At 35.5% G+C, this 25,941-nt stretch overlaps 1 protein-coding gene across 7 annotated transcripts in view; it reads left to right on the top strand.

The window, feature by feature from the left end:
* UIMC1 (ubiquitin interaction motif containing 1) overlaps positions 1–22,035 on the top strand; it is a 142,672-nt gene extending 120,637 nt beyond the window's left edge. For 6 of the 7 annotated variants that reach the window (XM_074292211.1, XM_074292212.1, XM_074292214.1 and 3 more), the window contains 5 exons: positions 14,138–14,216; positions 15,847–16,015; positions 17,252–17,315; positions 18,194–18,236; positions 19,381–22,035. In XM_074292211.1, the coding sequence (XP_074148312.1) occupies positions 14,138–14,216; positions 15,847–16,015; positions 17,252–17,315; positions 18,194–18,236; positions 19,381–19,582 (557 nt within the window). In that variant the 3' untranslated portion in view covers positions 19,583–22,035. Of the gene's footprint in view, positions 1–14,137; positions 14,225–15,846; positions 16,016–17,251; positions 17,316–18,193; positions 18,237–19,380 lie in introns of those variants that run through there. The other variant, XM_074292213.1, reaches the window with a different exon arrangement.
* Positions 22,036–25,941: the final 3,906 nt, after the last annotated feature.

Genomic DNA, 25,941 nt, shown 5'->3' with positions numbered 1-25,941 from the left:
TTAATTATGCTGCTTCAGACCCAATGTAGTTTGTACTGGATTGGAGAAATGATATTGAAGTTGTTTCAGAGGGCTGCTTCATTATATATTTGGAAAAAAAAGTTCTTAGCACCTAGCATTGTATGTGCATGTAACAGTAATATCTTATATGCTGTCAGCCAAGGATCATCTTAGCTAAATGTTCAGAAGTGTCTCACCACAGGTTTAGCCACTAAGGGATGCTTTTTTTTTTTTTTTTTTTTTTTTAACTGAAGCAACTCAGACCATATTTTTGAAGACATATCATTAAGGTTTTTGAGTTGAATCAGATTCCTTATTCCTAAAGAGAGATGAGAAAGAAAAAAACAGGCATTCCTGGAACAATACCTATATTGTTAGTTAGGAAGATGGTCTGTGGTAGACATTTTCAAGAATGCTATAACTTTGATGTAAATTTGACCCCTGAATATAGATGTGATCCCAAGATATTGTATGAATTTTTACTTATTTGGAATAAGATTTTCCTTTCTATTATTGCTTCTTTTCTTATTATGTAGAAATGCTATTGATTTTTGAAGATTTATTTTTCAGCCTGTATCTTTGCTGAAGCCATTAATTGTTTTGAGTATCTTTGCTGATTCCCTGGATTTTTAAAAATAAACCATTGCACTGTCAGCAAATAGGGTTAGTTTTACCTCCTCTTTACCTATCTTTATTCATTTAATTCTATTCTTTTTTTTGTTTTGTTTTTTTGGGTTTTTTTTGTTACTATTGCTGGCATCTGAATATAAATTACCTTAGTGAAATAATTTGATGGTCTTAGACCTCTTCATAATGGACAGTGCTTTATATTTCAAACAATTAGCATTCATTATTAAGTTCCTGCTTTATGCCAGGTGTGGCATTATGCTGTATAGTACATTTTTATTAGAATAGCCTATGAGTACACATGTAAGCATATTTTTACAAAATAGGGAAAGATCATGGAAGGAACTGGAAAGATTTTGTGTAGAAGGTGATACTTAAACTGTGAAGAGAAGATATGAGGCAGAGAATAGGAGAGAGTGCATTCCAGGCATGAGGGACAGTCAATGCAAAAGCACAGAGAATAAAATGTATTGGAGCTTAGGTGAAGAATTGTAGAGGGCTGAAACTCCAAAAAGATATGCTTGAATTAGAAAACTGAGCACTTAAGGCTAATTACCTATTAGTTGTGAGACAATGACTCTATTAGTATATGTTTGAATAAATGGCTTTTCTCACTGTTCAGTGCTTGCTGAATGTTTGGTGTTAAGATAATTGTAGGCAAGGATTAGAGTGCAGAGGGACAGAGGCCAGAGTCACTTGGCGGCAGGACTAGAAGGAGAGAGGCTGGTGATTAGAATCCAGGATCCAGGATTTTGCTTGCCTGCCTCCTTCACTACTCCCCTTAAAGACCAAGGACTTTAATTTATCCTGACCTCTAGCTCGAGGCCCTCCAGGGAGTTAGCCTGTACTTTACAAAAAACAAAGTAAAAGCCTTTTATTGTGGCCTTGAAGAGGAGGAGTAATGTGCAGCGATCCTGGAAAGATAGATTGGAGCTAGGTTGTAGAGGGCTTTAAAACTAAACACAAGCATATTTTATCTTAGAGACAAGAAGACTAAAGCTTACTGAATTAGGAAAGAAACTTGGTCAGATTTGTACTTAAAATCTCTTTAGTATCTGTGTGGAGGATACAATGGAATGGGGAGAAATTAGAGGCAGAAAGGCCAATTATAATATCCTTTTAACAGTCCAAGAAGTAAACTAGAATAGTGGTTAAGTGGTTATAATGAGGGAAAGAAAAGGGGGAACCCCATTTCTCATCACATAGATACTAAAATAATCCCATGAGGCGCAGTGTCCCCTGTAAATGAATTTACAGGCCCAAAAACCTAGATTGATAAGTAAAAGATTTATTGTAGAAATTTGGAAGTAAAGTTCAGTTAGAAAGACACCAGGGCCGAAGGTGGCCTCTGGGTGGGCAGGAACCCTTACATGTCTGGAAGGATACCATGTGTTGGTGGGGAGGGTTCCTGCAAAGAGAGGGCTCCAGTGTGGCCCTTTTATACCTAAAAGGAGATGGGCGGTGCCCCAAGTTCTTGGCGGGCTTTTCAGTTAGCTCAGATCAGGTGAGGGCTGAGGGAAGCTGAGCAGATAGTGGGGCTGGGCCCGGATATTCAAGAGTGCTTTTGACCAGGATTTGTGAGTCAAGGTCAGCCATGGGCAGTCAGAGAAGAATCTTAAAGGGACCTCAACCCCCATCAGTTATGGAGAATAGTTTAGTGGATAGAGATATTGTTGAGCTTGCAATATTTAGCAACTGATTGACTTTGCAGAGTGAGAGTGAGGAATTGGAAACAATGCTAAGGATCCTGCAGGATTGAAAATATGGGTGTGTTGCCTTTTGACAGAAATAGCTAAGTCTGGAAGAAGAATGGGCTTTGGAGGAAAGATAGTGAATTTTCTTTTGTGCATATTGGACTTGGTGTTTCTGTAAATCCATTTTGAAATTTCTGATTACCTTGGCAATTAGTGATTGATCCTTGATTAAAACTTGGAGCAGAAACTAGAACTAGATACATAGATGTGAGTCATCTGCAAGATAATTAAACCTATGGGAGCTAATAAGATATCTTCAGAAATAAAAAGTAGAGAAGAGAAAAGAAGGGTCTAGGAAATAGTCTTAAGAGGTTTACATACATTTATAAAGCATGGTAAAGATGAACCAGCTGAAAAGAAGTGGTCAAATAGCTGGAGATAGGACTTACAGAGAGTGGTGTAACAAAAAAAACCTAAAGAAAATAAAGAAGATGGGCAGTTGTCAGATGTAGCAGAGAGGTCTAGAAGGATAAGTGCTGGGTTGGACAGAAAGGAGGGTGGGGGTGTTTGGAAGACCATCATAAGAAAAAATTGGTGACTTAGAAATATAATTTAATAATGAAGTTAGAGGTCTAATTGTAAAGGATTAAGGAGTGGGAGAAGAATTAGAGGCTAGTAAGTATAAAGTTTTTTTCTAAGAGTTTTGCTGAGAAATGAAGGAAAGATAGGCTGAGGGAATAGCAGATACAGTGGAAATTTTTATAGAATGGATAGACTTGGACTTGTAAGGAAGGATATGGAGTAGCTATGGAGAAATTGATTATTAAGCATGGGGAGAATAATTAAGGATTTAGTTTGTTGAAGGAGATAGGAGAGAATGGGGGTAGGGGACACAGGTAAGAGGACTTGGCTTTCACTTTTGCTTACTTTATGAAACAGGATAAGAGTAAAAGGGTTGAAATCAGGGGTTTTGAGATGAAGAGAAATGGAGAAGAGAGAAGAGAGAAGACCTGTTCATCTAGATTACAGTGGGCTAGAAGAAGAGGACTAATGTTCAGTTTCTTTATAAACATATCCTTGACCACCTCTGTAAAAATTAGGGATTGAATGAGTCGTGAAGATTGATACATCAAAAGTAAGGTAATTAATTGGATGAAGCATTGCAGAGAGGTCCAGGAGATCTACTCTATATCTTAATATGTCTAAGTCTACCTATTCTAGTACTCTTAGAGAGTCTATCATGCTCGCATGTCCTTTTCTATTATTCAGCTTTTGATGATTCTTTCCTTCCTTTTTTTCCCCTTTCCCTGAAATATAATATATACAAATATAAACATTCTTTGTACAAAGTAGAATGGGAAAATATTCCCAAAAGGTGGAACCACTGGTTTCAATTACTTACAATTTGCTTTTTTAAAAATTATATGATAAATTCAGCATGTCACTTTCACACCATCCTGCTTATTTGTTATTTTTTGACCTGTTCTTTTTTGCACATTAAAAAAAATGCTTAAATGTCCCTTTTTCTTGTGGTCTTTTTCTCTTGGAGGAAAATAAGTTAATCATATTCCTTGTAACAAACAAACAATATAGGTCCAGAATATTTTTCACCCACTCTGTCAGGAGGTACAGGTATCATGATTCATGATGATGAATCATCATCATTCCATTTCTTTTCTTCTAATTCTGCTTCTTTCATTATATGTAAGTTTAGACTCCCTAAGATTTTCTGAAAGATTTTTTTTTTTTTTTTACTTTTTCTTTCATTCCATTACAATCCTATTATACCATGATTAGCCTTATTTTTTTCCCCCTGGGGGTATAAGACTGATAGTAGTATTGCTTGGTCAAAGTATTTATATATTTGTGACTTTGGGGATATAGTTACAATTACTTTTCAGGATAGCTGGTCCGGTTCATAATTCCAACATGTACCAACATATTTTTTCAGTATTTATCATCTTTTCCTTTGTTATTTTTGCTAGTCTGATAGTGTGAGATGGAACTTCAGTTGTGTTAATTTGCATTTTTCTATTTTTTAAAGGTTTGGAACATTTTTTTCCTATGACTATTTGGGGAATGGTTCTTATTCTTATGTATTTGAATCTGTTCCTTATAGATATTGGAAATATGACCTTTATGAAAAAAACTTGCCTGCCTGATTTTTCTTTCAATTTTCTATTTTTCTTCTAATTTTAACTGCCTTGAAATTGTTTTGTAAAATCTTTTTTAGTTTTATGTAATCAAAATTATTTTATTTTTATGATCGTTTTTATTCCTTATTTGATCATGAACTGCTTTCTTATCTATGATTGTAACATATTTTCTTTCTTGCTGTTCTTATATCTCAATCTTTTAAAATGTGAAAGTGTTCTGTGCCCAGTTTTTGTCAACTGTTTTCCCATTTCCAGTAGTTTTTGTTGAATACAGAATCATTACCCCATTAGTTTGAGTTTATTGAATGCTGTGTTACTGTTTGCCTCTTTATATTAGATTGTACCTGATCTGTGCCATTGATTGAACTCTTCATTTTTTAACCAATACCAAATTGTTTTGATGGTTATTGCTTTATAATATAGTGATAGTATAGTTCTTTTTTTTCCCATTATTACCCTTTTTTTCTTCTAAATGAATTTGGTTGCTATTATTTTTAGCTTTTGAAAATAATCCCTTGGCACTTTCACTGGATGGCACTGAATAAGAAAAATAATTTAGATAGTATTTTTATTTATATTGGCTTATCTTAATCATGAGGAATTAATATTTTACCAATTATTTAGCTTTTTTTTTTAAAGGCATTTTACTGTTATATTCAATTTAGGTGTTGTGTTTAAGTTTTATAATATTTTATATATTCCTTGGCCATTTTTAATGGAATTTGTCTTCTTCATGCTGGATTTTGTTGGTAATATAGAGGAAGGCTGATGATTTTTCTGGGGTTATTTAACATAGAGCTTTTAGATTGTAGTATATTGAATAGGCTTGGAGTAAAGACGAATAGGGTTGTTTTTGTTTTTTTGTTTTTTTTTCCATTCAACGTTATTTTTGGTTCCAAATTCTTTCCTATATGTGTTCCACATAGAGAAAGCAACAGAAACAAAACTGTTACAAATATGTATCATCAAGCAAAACAAATTACCACATTAGCTATTTCTAAAGTAAAAGCCCTTCAGGAGTATATTAAGACTTGTATTCCAATTTTGCCTCCAGCAGTTAACTAACCTTGTGAGCCTGAGTAATTCACTTAACCTTTTGTGGCCTCTATTTTCTCATCTGTAATTAGGGTAGTAAAAAGCAGCTGCTTTACATGGATATTGTGAATATCAGATGAACTAAAAGAGTGTTCCCAAACTTTAGTAGTTTAAGACTGCATTGAGATTTTTGAGGTACTCTATATATGAAGTGCTTTTTAAAGTTAGCTCTCTCCCTCTCTCCACCTTCCCCTCCCCCTCTCCCCATTTTCCCCTCTCCTCCCTCTCTTCTCTCTCTTTCTCCCTTCTTCCCTGCCTCCTCCCTTACATATATGGTATACACTATATAAAAGTTAAATAGTTCTTATACCACTACTTTCCTGAAATTATTGGTGTTTTTTTCTTTTTTATTATATATATTTTTTTAATTAAAGCTTTTTTTTGGATAATTTTATGGTAATTTCTCAACATTGATCCTTGCAAAGCCTTCTGTTCCAAATTATCCCCTCCTTCCCTCCACCTCCTCTCTTAGATGGCAGGTAGTTCAATAAATGTTATATATGTTAAATCCAACATATATATATATATATATATATATATATATATATATATATATATATATATATATATATATATATATATATATATATATATATATATATATATATATATATGTATATATATATATATATATATATATATAAAAGTTTGACTTTCTTTTTTTAATTCCACGCCAAATTTACTGATCTGTGTTTTCTTTTTTTTTTTTTTTTTTTTTTTTGTTGTTGTTGTTGGTGAAACTGTTTAGAGAGAAAACAAATTTTCCCCAATTTGACTGCATCCTAAAAGTTTGTTTTTATTGTCTTCTTGTTTTCTCTGATGAAATTTGCTATTTTTCCATGCTTTATTCTTTGACCTGCCAATTCCTTAGGATTAAGTTATTTTTTCTCTGATTAATCCCATATGTGCATGCAATTGGTTATTACCTTGTTCAACTGTGTGTATATATGTACATACATGTGTGTTTATGTACACACATATATCCTTGTGTTGTTCCCTCGAGCTACCCCCCCCAAAAAAAAAAAAGAAAGAAAGAAATGCTTCAATTTTCAGTCTTAAGATCATCACCTCTCTATCTGGAAGTCATTTAGACTTGTGTTCTAACTTTGCCTTTAACACTTAATTAGCTGTGTGAGCCTAAGCAAGATTGACCTCTTTTTATCTGTTTTCTCATCTATAAAATTAAGATAATAATAAGCAATTGCTTATTATTATGTGTATGTAAAAATATGTGACTGCTTATTATATTTCACACATACAGAAAGAATCTACAAGTGGTAACAAACATTTTGTTTCCCTTCTGAAAGGGATTTTAGCCAATATAAGATAGTATTTCCAGACGCTGAAAAGAGACCAAAGATCATAAGAACTGGAAGAGATTTTAAAAAATAGAATGTATTTTAGTAGAGCTCTAATTCCTTGAAGATAAGGTTTCTTTGCTTTTGTCTTTCTATATTCAATATCATCATAGTACCTTTCATGTAGTTGTTGCTTCATTTTTAAAAAATTTATTTATTTATTTTTATTCATTTTTCCAAATTATCCCCTCCCTTCCTTCACTCCCTCCCCCCGATGGCAGGTAATCCCATACATTTTACATGTGTTACAATATAACCTAGATACAATATATGTGTGTAAATACCATTTTCTTGTTGCACATTAATTATTCGCTTTCCAGTGTTCCTTCTCTGGGTATGGTTATTTCTGTCCATCATTGATCAACTGGAAGTGAGTTGGATCTTCTTTATGTTGAAGATTTCCACTTCCATCAGAATACATCCTCATACAGTATTGTTGTTGAAGTGTATAGTGATCTTCTGGTTCTGCTCATTTCACTCAGCAACAGTTGATTTAAGTCTCTCCAAGCCTCTCTGTATTCCTCCTGCCGGTCATTTCTTATGCTTCATATTTTTTAAAATTAAGTTTAAGTCAGTCTTGGTCATACTCAGTGAGGTGAGTTGCTGTAACCTTGAATTGTGAAGACTCTTTTAAGGCTCCAGTTTGGAAGTGGTTGCATTCACAGTCAATCAGTCAACTACCTAACTAGCATTTAATAGTAGACTCTCTGGCACAGTTATAAGCACTGGGCAAAGGCTGAAGTGAGACAATCCCTATCTAAAAAGAATTTACATTCTAATGGGGCACATTATGTATGCATACACATATGTAGAATATATATGAAATGAATATAAAGTGGTTTGGGAATGAGGGCTTTGGTATTTTGGAGAATCAGGAAGGACCTTGTATAGAAGGTGATACTTGGAACTAAGTTTTTCTTTGTTTGGGTTTTTTTTGCTGAAGCAATGGGGATTAAGTGACTTGCCCAGGGTCACACAGTCAGGAAGTGTTAAGTGAAGCCAGATTTAAACTCAGGTCTGGTGCTCTATCCATTGTGCCATCTAGCTGCCCCTAGAACTAAGTCTTGAGGGTTCCAAGTTCTTCAGGAATTGAGGTGAGGGAGGGTGGGACAGGCTCAGGTTGGATGGCCTGTCCAGACATGACATGGAGGTTCCCATCACAGGCTATGGTTTTTAGCCACCAAGTCAACCAAGATTGGAATCCCAGTGCCTCACATTGCCTTTGCTGAGGCTGAATTATAGGTGTGAGATATACTTCCTTCTCATTGAGTTCCTTTTTCAATGTACCTGGTTGTTTGTGCTCACCCTTGTGAATGACATTTCAAACTGTTTGATTAAACAAAGATTACTTATACTTAGTTACCTGGGACTTTTAGAGTTAAATTGTATTTTTCCCATTTTATATCTAATATACTCATTTCTACATAGACCTCAAGAGAATGTTAAGTATTTCTTAGTGTTCACATTTGTCCTTGCAATAAGAATTGCCAAGCCCTTGCTAAAACTTGTATTTTGATTGGCTAACTTCAGGAACATCAGAGATTAAGTTGAAGAGCAGAACATTCATGTCCATCAATGGAGAAATCTGGTTTATTTCAGAATCCTAAATTATCCCAACAGTTTGAACAGGGTCAAAAATTCCCTTTTTTTGTTCCTATGCAAAAACTCCTATCCCACCCTCAAAAAACAAACAAACAAACAAACAAACAAAAACATCCTTTAAACTGTATTGATCATGAAAAACCTATATAAACTCTTTCTTCCAAAAGTGTACCATTAGTCAAACTCAGAAACAGGTTTGAGAGAGCTCTTATGTGTATTTTGTCCTTTGGCTTATTTATTCTTTCTGGAGTACTGAGAAAAGTATCCTTTTTTGTGTGTTAGAAATTCAGATTTCTCTGGAGGAGTCCTAGTGTATCTAAGACTTTAAATGGTAGCAAAAGTGGAAGAATCTATAACTCTACACTAAAAAGGCAGAAAGAATTCCTTTCTGGGACTTCCTGTAAATTAGTCTTTGAAAACATTTAATTTAGGTTGACAATGATCTTTTGAGTCCAAAACTAGGAAACATTTATAGAAACGCAGATTAGAAGGAACTTTAGAAGTCATCTAATTTTACCTATACTTCCACAAGAGACCCCATCTGTGAATTCACTCTCTCTAAAGTAGCTCATTTAGGACACAGGATTATTTTGCTTTTCTAGAGCCAAAATCTACCTTTCTAAAACTTCCAACCATTGCTCTTAGTTCTGTCCTTTGGGAACAAACAAAATAAGCCTTTATCTTTATAGATAGGGTCATAATACATCTAATGGTAGAACAGACTTCAGAAGATCATCTTAGGCCAGATCTCTCATTTTACAGATGAGGAATCTGTCTTTCCCTTCTTAGTTAAATTATTCTTCTTTTTTTTTTTTTTTTTTTTGGCATTTAATAAATGTTTATTGGGTTTCATATTTAATTAGGTGTTAACTTTTTTGGATTCAAACACATATGTCCCTTTACATTAATTTCTTTTCCTCCTTTCACGCAGTCACTATTCAGGTCCTCACATTCAGTTCCCACAGTCCTCTTTCTGGGTGTAGATGGCTCTTTTGACCATTGGAGCTCTCAGTTAAATTCTTGAAGACAAGTACTAATATGCCTCTTCTAAGCTAAACATCCCTGGTATTTCTAATTGTTCTTATATCTTATGCATTTATTTACATTATCCTCTTAACTCCCTTAGATGTGTTCCAGTTTGTCAACATTCTTACTAAATAAAATGTGACACTTAAAGCTGGATGGGGTGTTGTGGATTTGATCTGCCCAACACAGAGGAGATTGGCACCATTATCATTTGTTACTTTTTCGATAATGTATTTTGTTGATGTAGTTTAAGATAATGATAATCTGCTATCCATCCCCATATCAGTTTCACAAGATTTGTTGTGTAATCATGTCTTTCCAGTCTTTTCCCACTACCCCAAATAGCTTCCCTTTCATAGTTTTAGCTGCAAATTTGCAAACAACTATGTGACAACTATGTGAACATCACCATTTGCTTTATATTCACTTTTAAAGGGGCTGCAGTCACATTTAGTATATCATGAAGGGAAAAAATTTTGAATATTGGTTATTCCAAATATTCCCCTGTGTAGAAAGCTTGGATCAGAAAAAAGTGTTGGATTAAGATGTCTAAGACTTGAATTCAAATCCTGGATCTAGCACATACAACCTCTGTGACCTTGGCAAAGTTATTTGCCTATGTTTGGGCCTCAGTTTCCTCATCTATAAAATAGATTGAATTAGATCATCTCTTAGGTCTCTTCAAGCTCAAAAGCTATTATCCTGTGATGCTACAAATTAGAATAATGGATGATGCTCCTAAAGTTGCTATAGTTCTGTATCTTTGTTATTCAATCCTATAATTCACTTTCTGATTTTATCTTGAGGATTGGGGGTAGGAGTTGAATGCTAAGCTACTGCTTTGTTAAGAGTATGAACAGTTTTTCTGGTTTGCTTAAGACACCTATTGTACTTGTGACCTGTGTAAATATCTTTACTTAGTTACATCCTAAAACCTAGATTACATCTGTTTTTTTTGGGGGGGGATTGTTTTTTTTAATTGAACCCAGCACAAATTTGGTGTGTTAGGTGCTAATTTCTGAAGCACCTGTCTTCAAGGTCAGACTAAGTCCTTGCGATAGATCGGGAAGCTTTCCAGAGTGTCAGGCCAATGGATAAGGTTTCTAGGGAAAATTGGGCTACTGTTGGCAAGATTTCCCAAAAGCAAAGCTTCAAAGGCTTGTTTATCTTTATGAAATATAAATGTCCTTGGAGGTGAACTGCTTTGCTCACATTGCTGTCCTCTTTTTCCCTTTTGCTTCTCTTCCTCTTATCTTGTTGATCAAACTCTGAAATAAGGCAACAAAAGTTCTAATGCTTTGTCTCCTTGGCTCACCACACTAATGGCTGATAAGACCATATAGGGATCATTTTTTTTTTTCCAGATGAAAATTCAGTTGTCTACCTATAAGCTGATTCAGATTTCTTGTCTTTATGAAGGGATTTCTATTAGTACATATCATAGTAAGACAGTGGGATTCTATGGGAAATCTAGATATGTTCCCCAGCATGGTCTATTACATAAGTTGAAGTTAATATTAAATATTATAAAATAGTAACCTTTTGTCATTTTTTCCCTTATCCATTCTCCTACTGTTTCTTGAACATTTGCTTGCAATATATGTAAAGATAAATAGGTGTTTATTTAATATCTTCTATATGTTCTACAATTTTTTAAATACTATAATGGATACAGATAAATATTGTATTTGTTCCCTACCCTCCGAGGTCCCTACAGTACAGGTAAGGAGACATAATTAATATATGTGAATGAGAAACTAACAAGTGCTAAATTGAGATCAGAATTCAGTAAAAACAAAATTGCAGGTTTAGGATTGGAAGGAACCCCAAAAGTCATCTTGTAGTAAATGTTAGAGATGGGGATTTAACATCCTGAGAGCAATATAAATTTAAGTTGGAATGTAGGAATAAGTTTCATATAGAAGTTATGGAACTTTAGTTGGATCTTGAAAGATAGGTAGAATTTAATAGAGCACCAGCCCTGAATTCAGGAGGACCCAAGTTCAAATTTGGTCTCAGACACTTAACACTTCCTAGCTGTGTGACCCTAGACAAGTCACTTAACCCCAGCCTCAAAAAAAAAAAAAAAAAAAAAAAAAAGATAGGTAGAATTTGGAAACATTGTGTCTATGTACAGAAAGAGGTATATACAGTGTCCAAGAGAAAAAGATGTTCTATCCCTGTAAAACAGGAACAAAGGTGCTAGGAGTAGAAAGGAGTAGATTTAGGCTGGAAGCTAAGAAATTTGATCCAAGTGCTATGAAGTGTGTGATTGTTGCCAGAAGTATCAACTGCCTGGGAAAGAGCTCCTCAGCAAGGGAAAGATTGTGAGGCAGCAGGATTGGCCCAAGAGTGATAATTAGCAGCAGTCACTACCATGGTTTTCCTGTTTCTATCCAGGCAAAGCAATTCATTCAGCCTGGCAATAGGACCTTAATCATTATCAGCTGTTTCTATGTCCCAACTGATTTTGTCTGTATTGCCTTCTATACCACAGCCTACATCATGTTGTTCTGAATGGCATCTACAAAGAGGGAGACCCTTGTTTCCTTAAACACCACTGACTTTTTCTAGCTTCTGCTTCTTACTTGTGGTGGTATCTTTAAGAGATGAGAAGCAGTTAATTTTGGGTTTAAAATATCAGCCAGAATTTTACTATCTTAATATCTGGCATTATTCACTTAGTCCAATAGGCAAATACTGAGTTCTTTCAAATCTTCCTGTAAATTGGTTCCTGAATATTTCTTGAATGCTTCTACTTGAAGATAGAAAAGTTTTTGAATGCTTGGCATCTGCACAACATGAGATCTCAATGTATTAATTTCTACTAAACATTTAACATATATATTAACCGTGTGGCTAGGATGGTGAAATATGAGTCAGAAGTTAGTACAGTTTGTAGGTATTTAAAGCCAAAGTAAGTTGATGAATGGATCCTTGTCAGCCTGAGATAGTCTTTAGTTATACCCTAGTAGACTTTATTTCTGGCCTTGGTCTGTTCAAGGCTTTATCTTTGTATATATTATTACTTGGATAAAGACATAGAGATTTTCTTCAGTAGCTACTTAACACTTTTTCTTTCTTCTTCAGTCCAAATGGCAGAAGTATTCAGGTGGTAATGGTATGAAGAGGCAGACTTGAAGTCAATATAAATAAAAGTACTTTAAAGTAATTCTTACTGTCCAAAAATAGAATGAGCTGTCTTAGAAGGTGGTAAGACCCCCCTTACTGGATATTTTCACACACAGGTTGGATAAATACTTCTCAAGAATTTTATGAAGAGGGTCCTCACTGAAAAATGTATTTGATCAGATAACGTCTGAATTTCTGTGCTTTTCCTTCCATTTTTTTCAAAATAAATAATTTATGTTAATTAACATTTATATGCCTGCTATGCCCAACTCACTTGAAGCCTTTGTGGTTTTCTTTTAATATTTCATGTATAACCAATGTAACAGTGTTGTCCTTTACTTCTTTCACAAAACTAGCTTGCCTTCTTTTTTGGTTGTGTATGTTCTTTTGTTTATGCTGTTTTTCAGATATAAAACATCACTAAGATTATATTGCAATTGCTTTCATTTATTGTTGTGTATTTCTGTTATGTTTTGGATGCTAAGGAGGGGTAGGTAATGTTAGTAGACAAAATTAAAATCCTAAATTATTTTAACAGACTGGAATTTTGAACGCAAACTAACAAATTGAAACTTTACATTGGCAAATATAAAATGTTCTATTTAAGTTAAAAACAAAACAAAACAAAATCATGTGCTCAAATGCATTATAAAAACGACTTAGCTCAATGTGATATAAATAAATCAATAGTGCCTGGTGCCCAAGTCAAGGAAGATAATTATCTACACTGGTATTCTACACTGCTAAGGTCACATCTAGAATATTATATTTGGTTTTAGCCACAATGTTATAAGAAGTACACTGAATAATTGGATTATTTCTCAAGTAATAATACTGGGATGGTTAAAAGATCTTAAAACTACATCACAGGAGCAGCAAATGCAGGAACTGGATAAGAAAGATTGAAAGGGCTTTCTTCAGATATCTGAAGGGCTGTCATGAAGAAAAAGTCAGAAGTACTATCATTAATTAGCTTACATCACAACACCTTAGTGTCATAGGGGTAGGGAAGAGGAGAAAGGAGTTAACTTTTAAGTACTTTAAGTTAACACCAGTGATTATTTTTTCCTGGATAAATCTGCCTCAAATAAGTTGTTACCCAAAAGATATTTTGCAGAGGTACTAGAAATATCAGCATTGGCCCCTTGAGTGGATTGGTTTGACTATTCATACATCCTAAATTGATAGGAGAAAGATTACTTCATGGGATTCCAGAGTCACCTCAGTGTATATGGTACAGATGCTGCACTCCATGCAGTGGAACAGTGGCTTGCTTTACACATGCTGTTTTTCCCTAGAGGAATGGATTTGGACAAGGCCCCAGTTATACAGTGTCCTTCAGATTCTGTCCTGGGCATCTTGTAAAGCATTCAGTGAAACACCATAGCACTGCAGGAAATGAAGCAAAACCTCCTGCAATCTTAACAAGTTTCTTTTCTTTTGGAAGTGTTGACTCGGAAAAGGAAACAGGCCAAGAGTAAAAATGACAATGGGAGAGATATCCAGCCATCCCTAGACATTGACAAGTAAGTAGGTATGCTGCATTTTGGCACTCTTGTTTCCTATAAAATAGTTTGTACTGAATGAAGAGTCTAGTTCCTATTTCTAATTCCTCGTTCCTATTTTCCTTCTCTAGCATGTTAGTCACTGCATTATTTGGATTATCCAAGTTTCTTTTTCTTCATCCTAAATTATATCAGTAGAGGTGACACCATTGTACTTCCTCCAAACTCAGGAAAATATAAAAAAATCAGAATTAGAAAAAAAAATAGCAGACACTGCCCTTCACTCACATACCACTTTTAGGTTCCCATTTGCTTGGAGTTCACATTGCAATATGGAGCTTCATGTAGCTCTCAGAAAAATGTGGGCCATTTTCTTGTTTTGTAGTTGAGAGCTAGATTGGAGAAGGTTATGCAGCGAAATGGAATGGGCCAGAAGCATCTAAAAAAGAGGTTATTTGCAAATGCCCTTCCATGAAAATAGTTGAGATACCCCTAATGTTAACTTAGAATGATTAAATTAAAAGGCAAAAATATTTAGCATCAAGATACAAATTTTAAATCATAAATCTTAGGACCAGAAGGAACTTTGAGAGGTCATCTAGTCCATTCTTTACTTTAGGCAAAACCAAACTTGTGGCCTTTCCATTCATTTAACAAATATTTTTTAATGGCCTCAAAAGAGCAAGGCATTGTCCACTGTTAGGCAATTGAGTATTTTTCCTTTTTAAAGTGGATTCCTAGAAGAGAGTCTGCAAACCTTCTTAGTAATATATATTTCTTTACAGTATCTCAGTCTCTTATGGTTATTAAACACAAGTAGCCAGGAAGAAAAACTCAGGGTATTATGTCCAAGAGAGGCTTTATTTGGAATAATATTTGGCACCATAGAATTTTCTTGCATTGCAAATATTGTCTTTCCCCTGATCTCCAGGGAAACAAGATCCTCATTCCTTTATTTTTAATATGATGCTTTTAATGTATACTGTCTTACTCTTTGATTCCCTGGTTAGATTATTTTATGGACTTAGTTTTCTTCTTGCTCTCTAGCCCTAACTACTTTGGAAGCTGCAGGTGATTGGGTTAGACAAAAAGAAACATAGATGGAAGTGTTAAGATTATATAGAACTCTCCATCAGAACCAGGAGTTTGGGGGAACTTCTTAGTTGATGATGCAGGTTGTAAAATGAAGTAATCACATAGAGTTGATTTACTAATCAGAAGAGTACATTCACCCCCAGTAAAATGTCATCTTGATTTAATGTACTTACTTTTTTTTCTATCAAAATTTTAACTCTCCTTTGGAAAAAAAAAAACCATAACACTTAATTTCAGCAGAGTTTGACAGAATGTTTTGTGTCTGAAGAGCAATCAGCATTGTTTGAGATAGTTAGAAGAGCTGATTTCATTACCATCCCACTGCTGCAGCAGCAGGGTACAGAGGAACAGCCAGGGAAAACCGCTAATCACTCAGTCCTTTTGATTGGCGTCGGGTTAGTTTTATTGGTGATCCCGCTGAGCAAATCTGCATTGCTAGACTTTGTCTTCTCTGTGGAATAACTTGGAGAAGTAAAAACACCATTTGAGACATAGCCAAGAGCTCAGAGGCACAAGAGAATGCTAAAACTTCTTTTCTTTTCTCCTGGCTGGATAGGAAGGAGAAATGTTACCTCTGCAAGTCCCTAGTTCCTTTCAAAGAGTATCCGAGTCATGTAGACTTGTGCCTTCGGATGGCTGCAGATGACCAAAGAAGCCAACTGGAAAGAGGCAATGGGCAGCCTTCTGATTCTGGAGGGAAAAGGACGAGGCAGAGGAACACAAGGGTGAGTAATGGGTTGTGCAAGGCAGGATTTATTTAATCATTCATTTCCGTGTACAATTCTGGGTTAAGGCTACATTGTTTTTTGTCTTGGGATTTGTTTGTGTTCTTGAATCTCTAGTTAGAGTTATGAAATAAGCAGAATGGCTGGAATACCTGCAAAGCACAGAGAGATAACCAGTTTGGTTATCACAGATGGCTGTAGTGGGGAGAGTATGCAGGAAGCTTTGATTAAAGATTAGATGAAACACCTTTTCTTAGTTCTGAATTCTAATTGACTATGCCATCTTAGAGAAGAGAGCAAAATGTAGACATCAATTTAGCATGTGAAGTATAAAGAGACCCATTAAGAAAGTCACTGCCTGAAAGTGTGATGTACAGCCAATGTTATGTCAAGGTCTAAAGGAAAATTTTTATTCCTTCAGGCTGGTTAGTTCTTTCGACTTCACAATATGCATTTACTACCTGAGACTTAAGTTACTTAGTATCTTAACCTTCCCAAGTCCACCACAGACCTGCAGTCTTTGAGATAGTCACATTGGGCTCATTCAGGAGAAACTAAAGTTTTAGCTAATGATTGATTATGACTATCAGATGATTGCCAGTGTGAATAGGGTCTCTATCCTTGGGAAATACTGTTTTTGTCTCATCTGTTACTTGCCTTCTTTTTTCTTATTTTTTAATTGATATATTTTGTTTTTAATAGAACTGAAAAATGTAAAACAAAAATTCAAACTATAAAATATACTTCTGAAAAATTGCTAATTAAAATGGCACAAGAGTGTTAGCTAGAGTATATGCAGTACCATACATATTTGTTAAAAGAACACAATTATGTGCTTTTAACTTTTGCATAGTACCAACATTGTCCATGGTATTATTTTTAATACCATGTAATGCTTTGTTATATAATTGTTATATAATTATAATTAGTTCATAGATTGACCCTTTGAATGTACTTTCTATTTTTAAACTTTTTAAAAATCTGCTTTCTTCACAATTTATCACTTTATACTTCTTTGAATATTTCACATTTGTCATCGCTTACAACTCATTGTTTGCCTTTCTTATCTGTATATTCCCCATTTGCTAGAAAGTAAAATAATGTTTCTAGAATTGTCCTACAGCTTTTTTCACCTGTACAAAAAGGTGTGATCTAAGGTAACAGTTATATTTTAGAAATTGAGTAGCAGAGTGACTTATTCTGCAAGAATGTGATTCTTCTGTCTCTCTGTTCCAGGAGGGAAATAGAAATGGAGGTCGACTCCTCAACTTGTTGGAGCAATCTGAATCTAAGTCTGCAGGTGAGCATAGAACCACTTTGACTCAGAAATCCAAAGTGTGTTCTTATAAAGAATACCAGGTAGAACTGCCACTGGCCATTCTTCAGAGTTATTTAGGGATAATTTGTCTCAGTTATTTAACCCTGTAGGATCATTCCAATTTAGTGTAGTGTAGAGGAAAGAGAACTGGATTCAGAATTCTTGAGTATGAATTCCATTTGTGTTGCTTATCCAGTTTCTTCTATGAAATGATGGTTTGGACTTGATCCAAACCTAGTTCTTTCTTGTTTTCAATCCTTATTACCCTTAAGGAAGGCAGTTCTGTCTTCTTTACCACTGTTTCATTTCCAGCTCTTTAGTAGAGCCAGTGAAACCTTGTAATCAGTATAGGTGACACCATTGTGCTTCCTCCAAACTCAGGAAAAGACCAAAAAATCAGAATTAGAAAAAAAAAAAAAAAAAAAGCAGAAACTGCCACTTCACTCCCATCCCACATTAAGTGCCTTGGGAAGGCATGGGAAGGATTTTTTGTTGTTTTGCAGAAATTTGTGGGGGAAAGTTCAGACATTTTTGATTGATTCTTCTAATTCCTTGTTTTCAGTTTATGTATGTTACAGTTAGACATTAGATCAGAACTAGAAAGTTCATTAGATCTGACTAGAAAGTTGTCTCATTTAGTAGATACAGTTGAGCAAGAAATTTCTGATCAAATATCAATATTTACTGAATACCCAGTTTCTCTCAGATGATTCATCTCATTTGTTCTTCCCACCCAACAAATCTGAAGTTAGAGTACTGCCAATCTTTTTGAAGAAGTATAGAGTATTTGACATTGAATTATGTGATCTGAAGTAAAGTGAGATGAAAAGCCAAGTTCTCTCTTTTCTTTCTTATGACAGATGCTGATAAGAAGACAGAGTCATCAGAAGGAGAAGCTTTCAGGTGAATTCAGGACTCCTTTAGTTCTTTAAGAACCTGGGAAATACAGACCAGTTTACACACTTTATTTGATATGGTATCTGTTTTATTATATAACTTGGTAATACGGAAAGCATCGCACAGCTGAACATGTCTCTGTGGCCAAATTGTGTCTCATACAGAGTTCATAGTCCAAGCAAAAGAAGTATTATATCAAGGTGGACAAGACTGAAATGTAGCCTGAGATTTCTTAGTAAAACTTGAGAATTTGAGTCAAAAGAAGTTTTGAAAGACCTGGAGATTGAGATTTATGTAGTAGATCCCTTGAGGCAATATCTATTGAACCTGATTACACGAAGCCTTGTGCTAGTTATTGGGAGAGATATAAAGCTTATTAGCTTTTCATGGAGCTTATATTCTAGGAAGAGAATGAGAGAGAAACATGTGTAACTAATATACAGTGTTAAATAACTACATTAGGGAATTGCAAATAATGTGCTCTGCAATGTCACTGAAAGAGAAGGCATTAACTGAGAGTTAAAATTTTAAAAAGGAGGTGGCATTTGAATTGTATTTTAAAGGATAGAGAGAAATTGATTAGGGGAAGAAAGAGCAATGAGGGTATTTCAGGCAGAGAGAACTGTACGAAAAGGGCAAGATAACAGGCTTCCTAGGTGGGCAGGTACCAGGTGCTATTCTGTTGTGGCATCAATTGCCCTTGGAGCCCTTTTCTTTAGGAGAGAGGGGACTCAAATTTTCCCTGTAAATATGTGTATTTGGAACTGCTGTGTGTATCCAGAGGTAAGACTATGACAGTTCAGGGTTCCCTACCTCTTCCTGGTTCTCTGAATTGGCATTGCAGAAAGGGAAAGCAGACAATAGTTCCACATCATAAGTAGGTAAAAGAAAAAGCATTTTTAAAATCCTGTTTCATCTGAAGATTCCCAGCACTTGTTTCTGAAGAGGCTTTTAGGAAACTTTGTATGAAGTTATTTGCAAGTTAATTATCAAATCTTGTGAGCATGTATCTTAAACCTTAGAGTTAGCACAGCCAAAAAGGATTTCTCAAACTTGGTTAACTATAAAATTGGGATAGATATCCTGAAAAAATGAACTGGTAATTCTTTGGACCCCTTTGAACTTTTGTTTATTTTCCCTTTCTCATCAGATGTGTTGCCTCAGAGATGGAGAAGGCAGATTGTAGCAAAGGAGACCAGAGCTCTTTAAACTTGAATGACTCTCCCATCAAGTCTTTTGTTTCTATTTCGGAAGCCAAGGATTGCCTGGTGGACTTTAAAAAACAACTTTCCATACGACCAGGCAGTCGGAAACGGACCAAAGCAAGCCGAGGAAAGAGGAGAAAATCTTGAGCTTCTTACAATGGAAGGTTGACGCATACCTGGACAAAAAAAATATGGCTAGACTTCTTTCAGCAGGCCCTCCACTGTCTTTTTTTTTTTTTTTTTTTTTTTTAAATACTGTTGGTTAGGGTCAAGCCATATCATTGTCATTACCAGCACAGCTACTCAGTCTTTTTAAAAATATTTTCTATGATCTATGTAAGGAAACAGTGTATAGAATTTGTTTTGTAATTGCTTGTTTGAAATTGCTTATAGTGAAAAATTTTAAATATATATATGTTTCTATGAAACTCTGAAGCACTAAGGTTTTCCTTTCCTTCCTTTGTTTTTGGTTCCCTTTGGAGATAAGGAATAATAGATCATCACCTATTTTAAAATTAAATGCATCATTGCTTTAGACTTGTCACTGATATTCTTCTTCATCTTGATCTTGATTTTGATCAGTTAATATGCATTGTACATTTCCGAGCAGTTTTGATGGACACTTCCTTGAACTTCTCTCTCTCCACTGAACTATCTTTACCCTGAGTTCCATCTGTCTGCAGTGTTTGTCTGCTTGGTGATTTCTGAGTCCTGACCTCATTCTACAGTCCACACACCAGACAAAATTCTAGGTGGCCATTCCTAGCAGTATTTCTCCCTAAAGTGAGGGAATGCTTTGAAAAGTTATTTGTCCAGCCTCACTGGACTCCTATTAGATACAGCCATTTTCCCTTCACAGTATAGCCATTAGAAATATCAGGTATAACCTCTCAGTTAGAAATTAGCTCAGCTCTGCTTCATGCCAGAAGCAGTTGAGAGCATCCTTAGCATGGGGAATTGAACTCTGTTAGGTACTTCCAGGGTAGAACACAGATGTGGCCCAAATTTTATCCAGTATCTGAGGAGGATACAATAGGAAAAGATGATGTGTAAGATGTGTGAGAGAGGAAGGCACTGAGTATAATAAAGAGAATCTTTATTATAGAAGATTCTCTTCACTGGGCTTGTAATCAGGGGGCCTAATTTTGAACCCTAGTTCTTCTTAATACTTGGAGACCTTGGAAAAGTCCTTAATTTTAGGCCTCAGTTTCCTCATCTTTAAGCGTACGGGATTTGGACAACATAAGTTTTAAGGTTCCTTCCCATGTTAAATACAATTCTTCATAGAATTCTTTGTTGTGATAAATCCCATGATTCAATTGATAGAGATATTAACAAAGAACTAGGTTTTGTCAAAGCCTCTTTGAATTACATCAGGATGGTGAAGGAAGTGGCTGCTGTTTGAGAATGAACTTTTTACTAAGAGAGTTTCAGCCAAAAACTCAAATTTCCTCTGACTTCTACTTTGAAATCCCAAATTTTTGTTTTTGAGAGTTGGGGTATAATGTTTGTAGGTCAGGAAAGGTTTAGTCTAAATTTCCAAAGGTACCTGGGAATATTGTTTCTTTCAGGTTGTGGGGTACTGCTGTACAGTTTTTATTCTTATTTGGAAGAAGGTGGAAAATAAGGAAACATAAGATCCTGGTCCTTTTTGGTGAAAGAAAACAAAATGATGGGTCAGCTTAAATGCTGCACTTCTATTTCTTCCAAAGTGCTCCCCTATATCCCTAAGGGGAAGCAGTCTTGACACTAGCATCACTTTCTGGGTGGGAGTATCAGGACTTGTGCCAAATAGTCATTCTGTATTTACAAGACCCCGTACAGTGCTCTTCAGTGCCGAGAAAAATGTTGCATTTTGACTGTGGTATTGATTCTTTACCTGTTTTCCTTGTAATGAAAAGCAGTTTATCAGTTATGCACCATTAACTCAACTCATGCTAGTTTTCTCTTGTTAAATGGCAATTTATTGAATTGGGATGTGGTGTTTATCTCTTTGTCCAAAGATAAAGAAAGCAAAGAACTGATCTTAGAAAATGAATTACTTTTCTTAAGGTTAGAGCAATCACTGTGTAAGTTTGGGTCAATTGAAGGAAGATATAGATTAGAAAAATGAGAACCCAAGAGTCCCAGGTTTCTCCTGAATCCACTAATGGGAAGTCAGGGGCATTGGGGGTGGTAAGATTCCCCTTAATATTTACTTTTAGGAGTAGAGAAGAAATTTTTCTTTCCCTACCAACATATTGCTTCCACTTCAATCTTTACTCTGAAATCTTCCCCCAGCATTGAGGCCATCTTATCCTGTAAATACCTCATTGGTGAGTTCCTCCTGAGGCCTTTGTTTTGGGGATGATCCCAGCCTGGCCAATCTACATTTCCTTCCTGGGTTTGTTTCTGACTTTCCAAACAAACATTATATGCTTGTGCCAAGTATTTTCACTTATCCACCTTTCTAGCTTCCTTTTGCAAGTTGTCTTCTTCCATTAGATTGTAAGCTCTCTGAGGGCAAGGACTGTCTCTTTGCTTACATTTATTTGTATCCCCAGAGTTTAGCCTAGTGCCTGATACATGACAAATGCTTAATAAATTTTTGTTTCCTTGTCTTTGCTTTGCCTTAGTAGTGATAGTAAAGAAATCAAATTGCCCCTGTGGGTTTTTTTTTTTCTATCTTAGGGATCTCTACACAGGAGGTTCCTATTTATTAGGAGATTGGGGGGAACAACTTATTAGAAATGACTACTTTGCAACTTGATTGACTTTACTAAAAAGTTTATAAAATTTGTACTACCACAGAAGGACCTAGAATATTAGAACTGGAAAGAAGTCTTTGTAGACTTACTTGAATTTGAAAAACTTTAGAACATTGGTTATCAGAGTTAAAGGGGACCTTAAAAAATAATAAATTTCATTTGTATGATAACAACTAACATTTATATAATAATTATTATATGCCAGATACCAGGCTAAGCACTTTACAATTATTAACTCTCAGAGAAAGTTGCTATTATGATCTCTATTTTATAGATGAGGAAATTACAGTAAACAGAAATTATGTGCACATAAGTAATTGCAGTAAGCAGAAATTAAGGTCACACAGTGACCGAGATTCTGAGTGTCTGATTCCAGATCAAACTCAAGTCTTCTCAACTCCTGACCTAATGGTCTATCCACTGTGCACCTAACTGTCTATTTAAAACTTTAGGATTTTAACATGAGACTAGAACTCGGAGAACTTGTGATTTTCCTAAAATTATATAGCTACATTCTGACATAAACCAATGCTTCCATTGAAGCCCAAATGCATCTTCCCCTAACAACCCACTTATTTGTGGCTTTCTTTACAATAGCCCTGTGAAGTAGGTAGTATAAGCATGAAAAGATAAGATGTTGGCTCTTGGGATGATCCACAATAAGTAGTAGGCATCTTTTAGAAGAAGAAAGATTATCAGTGAAGTGATTGGTCCAACATTGCCATGTGTGGGGACTAAGACTTGAATCTGTGTCCTGTATTTTTTCCAATGTTATGCTTCCTCATTCCTTTGGTTTCTAGATTTGAATTGGTTGCCTCCCCTGATCTCTTAACATTTTCTGAGCTCTTGAAGCAATGGAACTGCCTATTCTACCAGATGGAAAAATGGGAAACTTGTATGGAGAGCCTTGCCTCTAGGTTTCATTGTGCTTTTATAGTACCAGGAGCCCTGAATTTGGGACTAGAGAATCAAGAGTCCAATCTCACTTTTGTCACTGGTTTGCCCCTGGACAAATCATTTAACTGCTCTGAACCTGAGAAAGAGAATTGGATGTACATTCTAAGCTCCAAATCTGTGATCACGATTCATTGAGCTAAGGAATAGATAACTCTGAGTGCTTTGGCAGTGGGAAATGTAAAGAGGTATAAAGAATCTTAATACTGGAGCAGACCAACCATACTTAGCAGAAAAATTACAAAATCAGAATTTGTACCTAAGTTTTCTGAGTCTGACTCCTTTCCCCTGTACCCTATTTTCCCCATTTCTCCAGCTACTCCTTTTGTTACCTGGTTGACGATGGAGAATTTTGTGTAGAGGAACACTCTGAACCCAAAATCAGAAAAGAAGCAAAGCGGTATAGCATATACAGGTTGGACAAAGATGCAAATGTGAGAGGGTGAGTTTGTATTGAACTTGGATCTGCAGTGAAGAGAAGAAAAAGTCTTATGTGAGCAGTGATTCTATTATTTGGGAATAGGTCCAGGCTTGACCATATAAACTACTACTATTCCAGGCCTTTTTCCCAGCATGGAGCCCAGTGGTTTACATTTTGAAGTTCCCCAAAGACCTACTGGCTCCTTGATTCAATTTCTTGGTACACCATTGAACAACCTGTGTGACTAATTGATGATTGGCTCTCTGCTGCTGTTTTTCTATTCTTGATTGAGAATCAAGATAACCAATGACATCACAAGGATAATGACTTGTTCACGAATTGATTAAATGAGGCAGAGTTGCATAAAATTGTCAGCATCACTTTCTCTTCCAGTTATCAAAGTTGGCTAGGCCAAAGTCAAGTGACTAGTCATGGCACAGAATGCAATAGTTGAGTTTGGCCTTTGTAAATGAAGGTAGGTCTTTACTAGGTCTCAATTTAACTGAGGTCATGTCCATTTAGTGACTTAGAACTAGGTAAAATTTGAGGCAAAAGGTGGCCCAGTTTATCATCACAAAGATACAAATCTGGGACCAGAACAGAAAAAAATTGCTATTTGCATTAATTCTAAGCAATAAAAGCCTAAACAATGAGCTACAGAGGGTTGTATTGTGGGACTATTGGCCCTTCAACGAATGCCAAAGTGATTTGGATTTAAAGATGTAGTCAAGTAGGTACATTTAAAACACAAAATCCTGTTTTTTTCAGAACTCTATTTCAATAATAAATGAAAGCAAAACAAAAAGTAATTTGTCCCCACTTTTTGGAAAAAAATAAAAGTTTGAACGGGCTTCCCTGGTATAGAAATAGGGTTCTCCATCTTTCAGATTTAGTATCAATTCAATTTGATTTGGTTTATGTGCCATCCTATGCAGGGACTTGGCAAGTTCAGGCCACTGTTCACAGAAGGACATTTGAGAGTTTTCCTAAAAGATAGATAGTGATAATTATACAGTACTTTAAAATTTACACAGCTCTGCATAAATATCTCATTTGAACATCTATGTGAAGTCAATGCTATTATTAATTATCCTTTTTACAGATGAAACTGAGGCAGACAAATGGCCAGCCCAGAGTCACACACCTAGTAAAGAGACTAAATTTGGACAAGGGTCCAGTGTTCTGTCCGCTGTGCCATTTACTGGCTCGATATTTAAAACTAGTTTCCCTCCACTTATAAGAGAGGAATGACTACCCATGTGGCCAAACTTTCTTGTGTGACAAAATACTGTGTTCCTCATTGCAATCCTGCTTTCATCCCTGAAGAATGAGATGTTCACTGGTCCCTGCTGCCTCTTTTAAATCACCTCTTTTCCTTCTGTGCCATTATACTTTCCTGCATGTCTTGATCTAAGAGAGTAATTCACTTTGAAAAGGGAAAAGAGTTTGAGGTAAGTTGGTAGTGGAAAGTGGAGAGCCAAGAGAACTGCACTCTAGTGCTTTTCCCCTCTATGCTATATAACTTTGTATCATTTATTTCTTTTTCTTTTGAATCATTTGTGAATCATTTCTATGTTACTTTAAAGTTTGGTGACTAGTTTCCTTACCACAAATCCTGGGTGCTTTACATGAGGGTAAAAGCATTATCTTTATTAATAGAAACAAGCAGCAAAGAGTCCTACTTGGTAAGTGCTGGAGTCCGCCTTTGGAGCTTAATTTCCTAACTCTGCAGTGCTTCTCCTAAGCAATCTTTAAATTTTTCTAGCACTTTTAAGGTCTATAGATTTGGAGCTGGAAGAACCTTAGAGGCCATCAAATGATGACATGAGGTAAAAAAAAAGACATTAAATGATTTGCCTAAGATTAGGAGATAGGATTCAGTTTCAGGTCTTTTTCAAGTGTAATACCCTGTCCACTACTCAGTGCTGCCTGAGATCTTATCTATGCTGGCTTTCCTAGTGCTTAGAAAAGTGTTCTTAATGCAACAGACCCTTAATGTTGAATGAATAAATGAAAATAACATCGAGTCTATTTTAACAGGAATGGAAGGGACCTTAAAGATTATCTCATTTAACCTTCATTTTTAAAGAGCAAGAGACTAAAGTCTACAAAGGACAAGTAAATAAATGTCTATTAGACCCAAAGTCAGGAAGAGCCGAGTTCTAATGTAGCCTTTGGACTCTCTCTCTCTCTCTGTGTCCCTTTCCCTCTCTTCCTCTCCCTCTGTATATATTCTCTGTCTATCCATTCATCCTTCATCCATCCATCCCCAGCTCTCCTGCTAGGGTTCTTGTGAGGATAAAATGAAATAATGTTTATAAAGCTCTTTGCAAGCCTTACAGTACTATATGATAAATGCTAGTTCTTATAAACTAGAGAAAGGC

Source organism: Sminthopsis crassicaudata, chromosome 2 (assembly GCF_048593235.1).
Source record: "Sminthopsis crassicaudata isolate SCR6 chromosome 2, ASM4859323v1, whole genome shotgun sequence".
NCBI classification, from domain to species: Eukaryota; Metazoa; Chordata; class Mammalia; order Dasyuromorphia; family Dasyuridae; genus Sminthopsis; species Sminthopsis crassicaudata.
The sequence above is the reverse complement of the archived record's forward strand: the minus strand, read 5'-3'. Positions and strand labels throughout refer to the sequence as shown.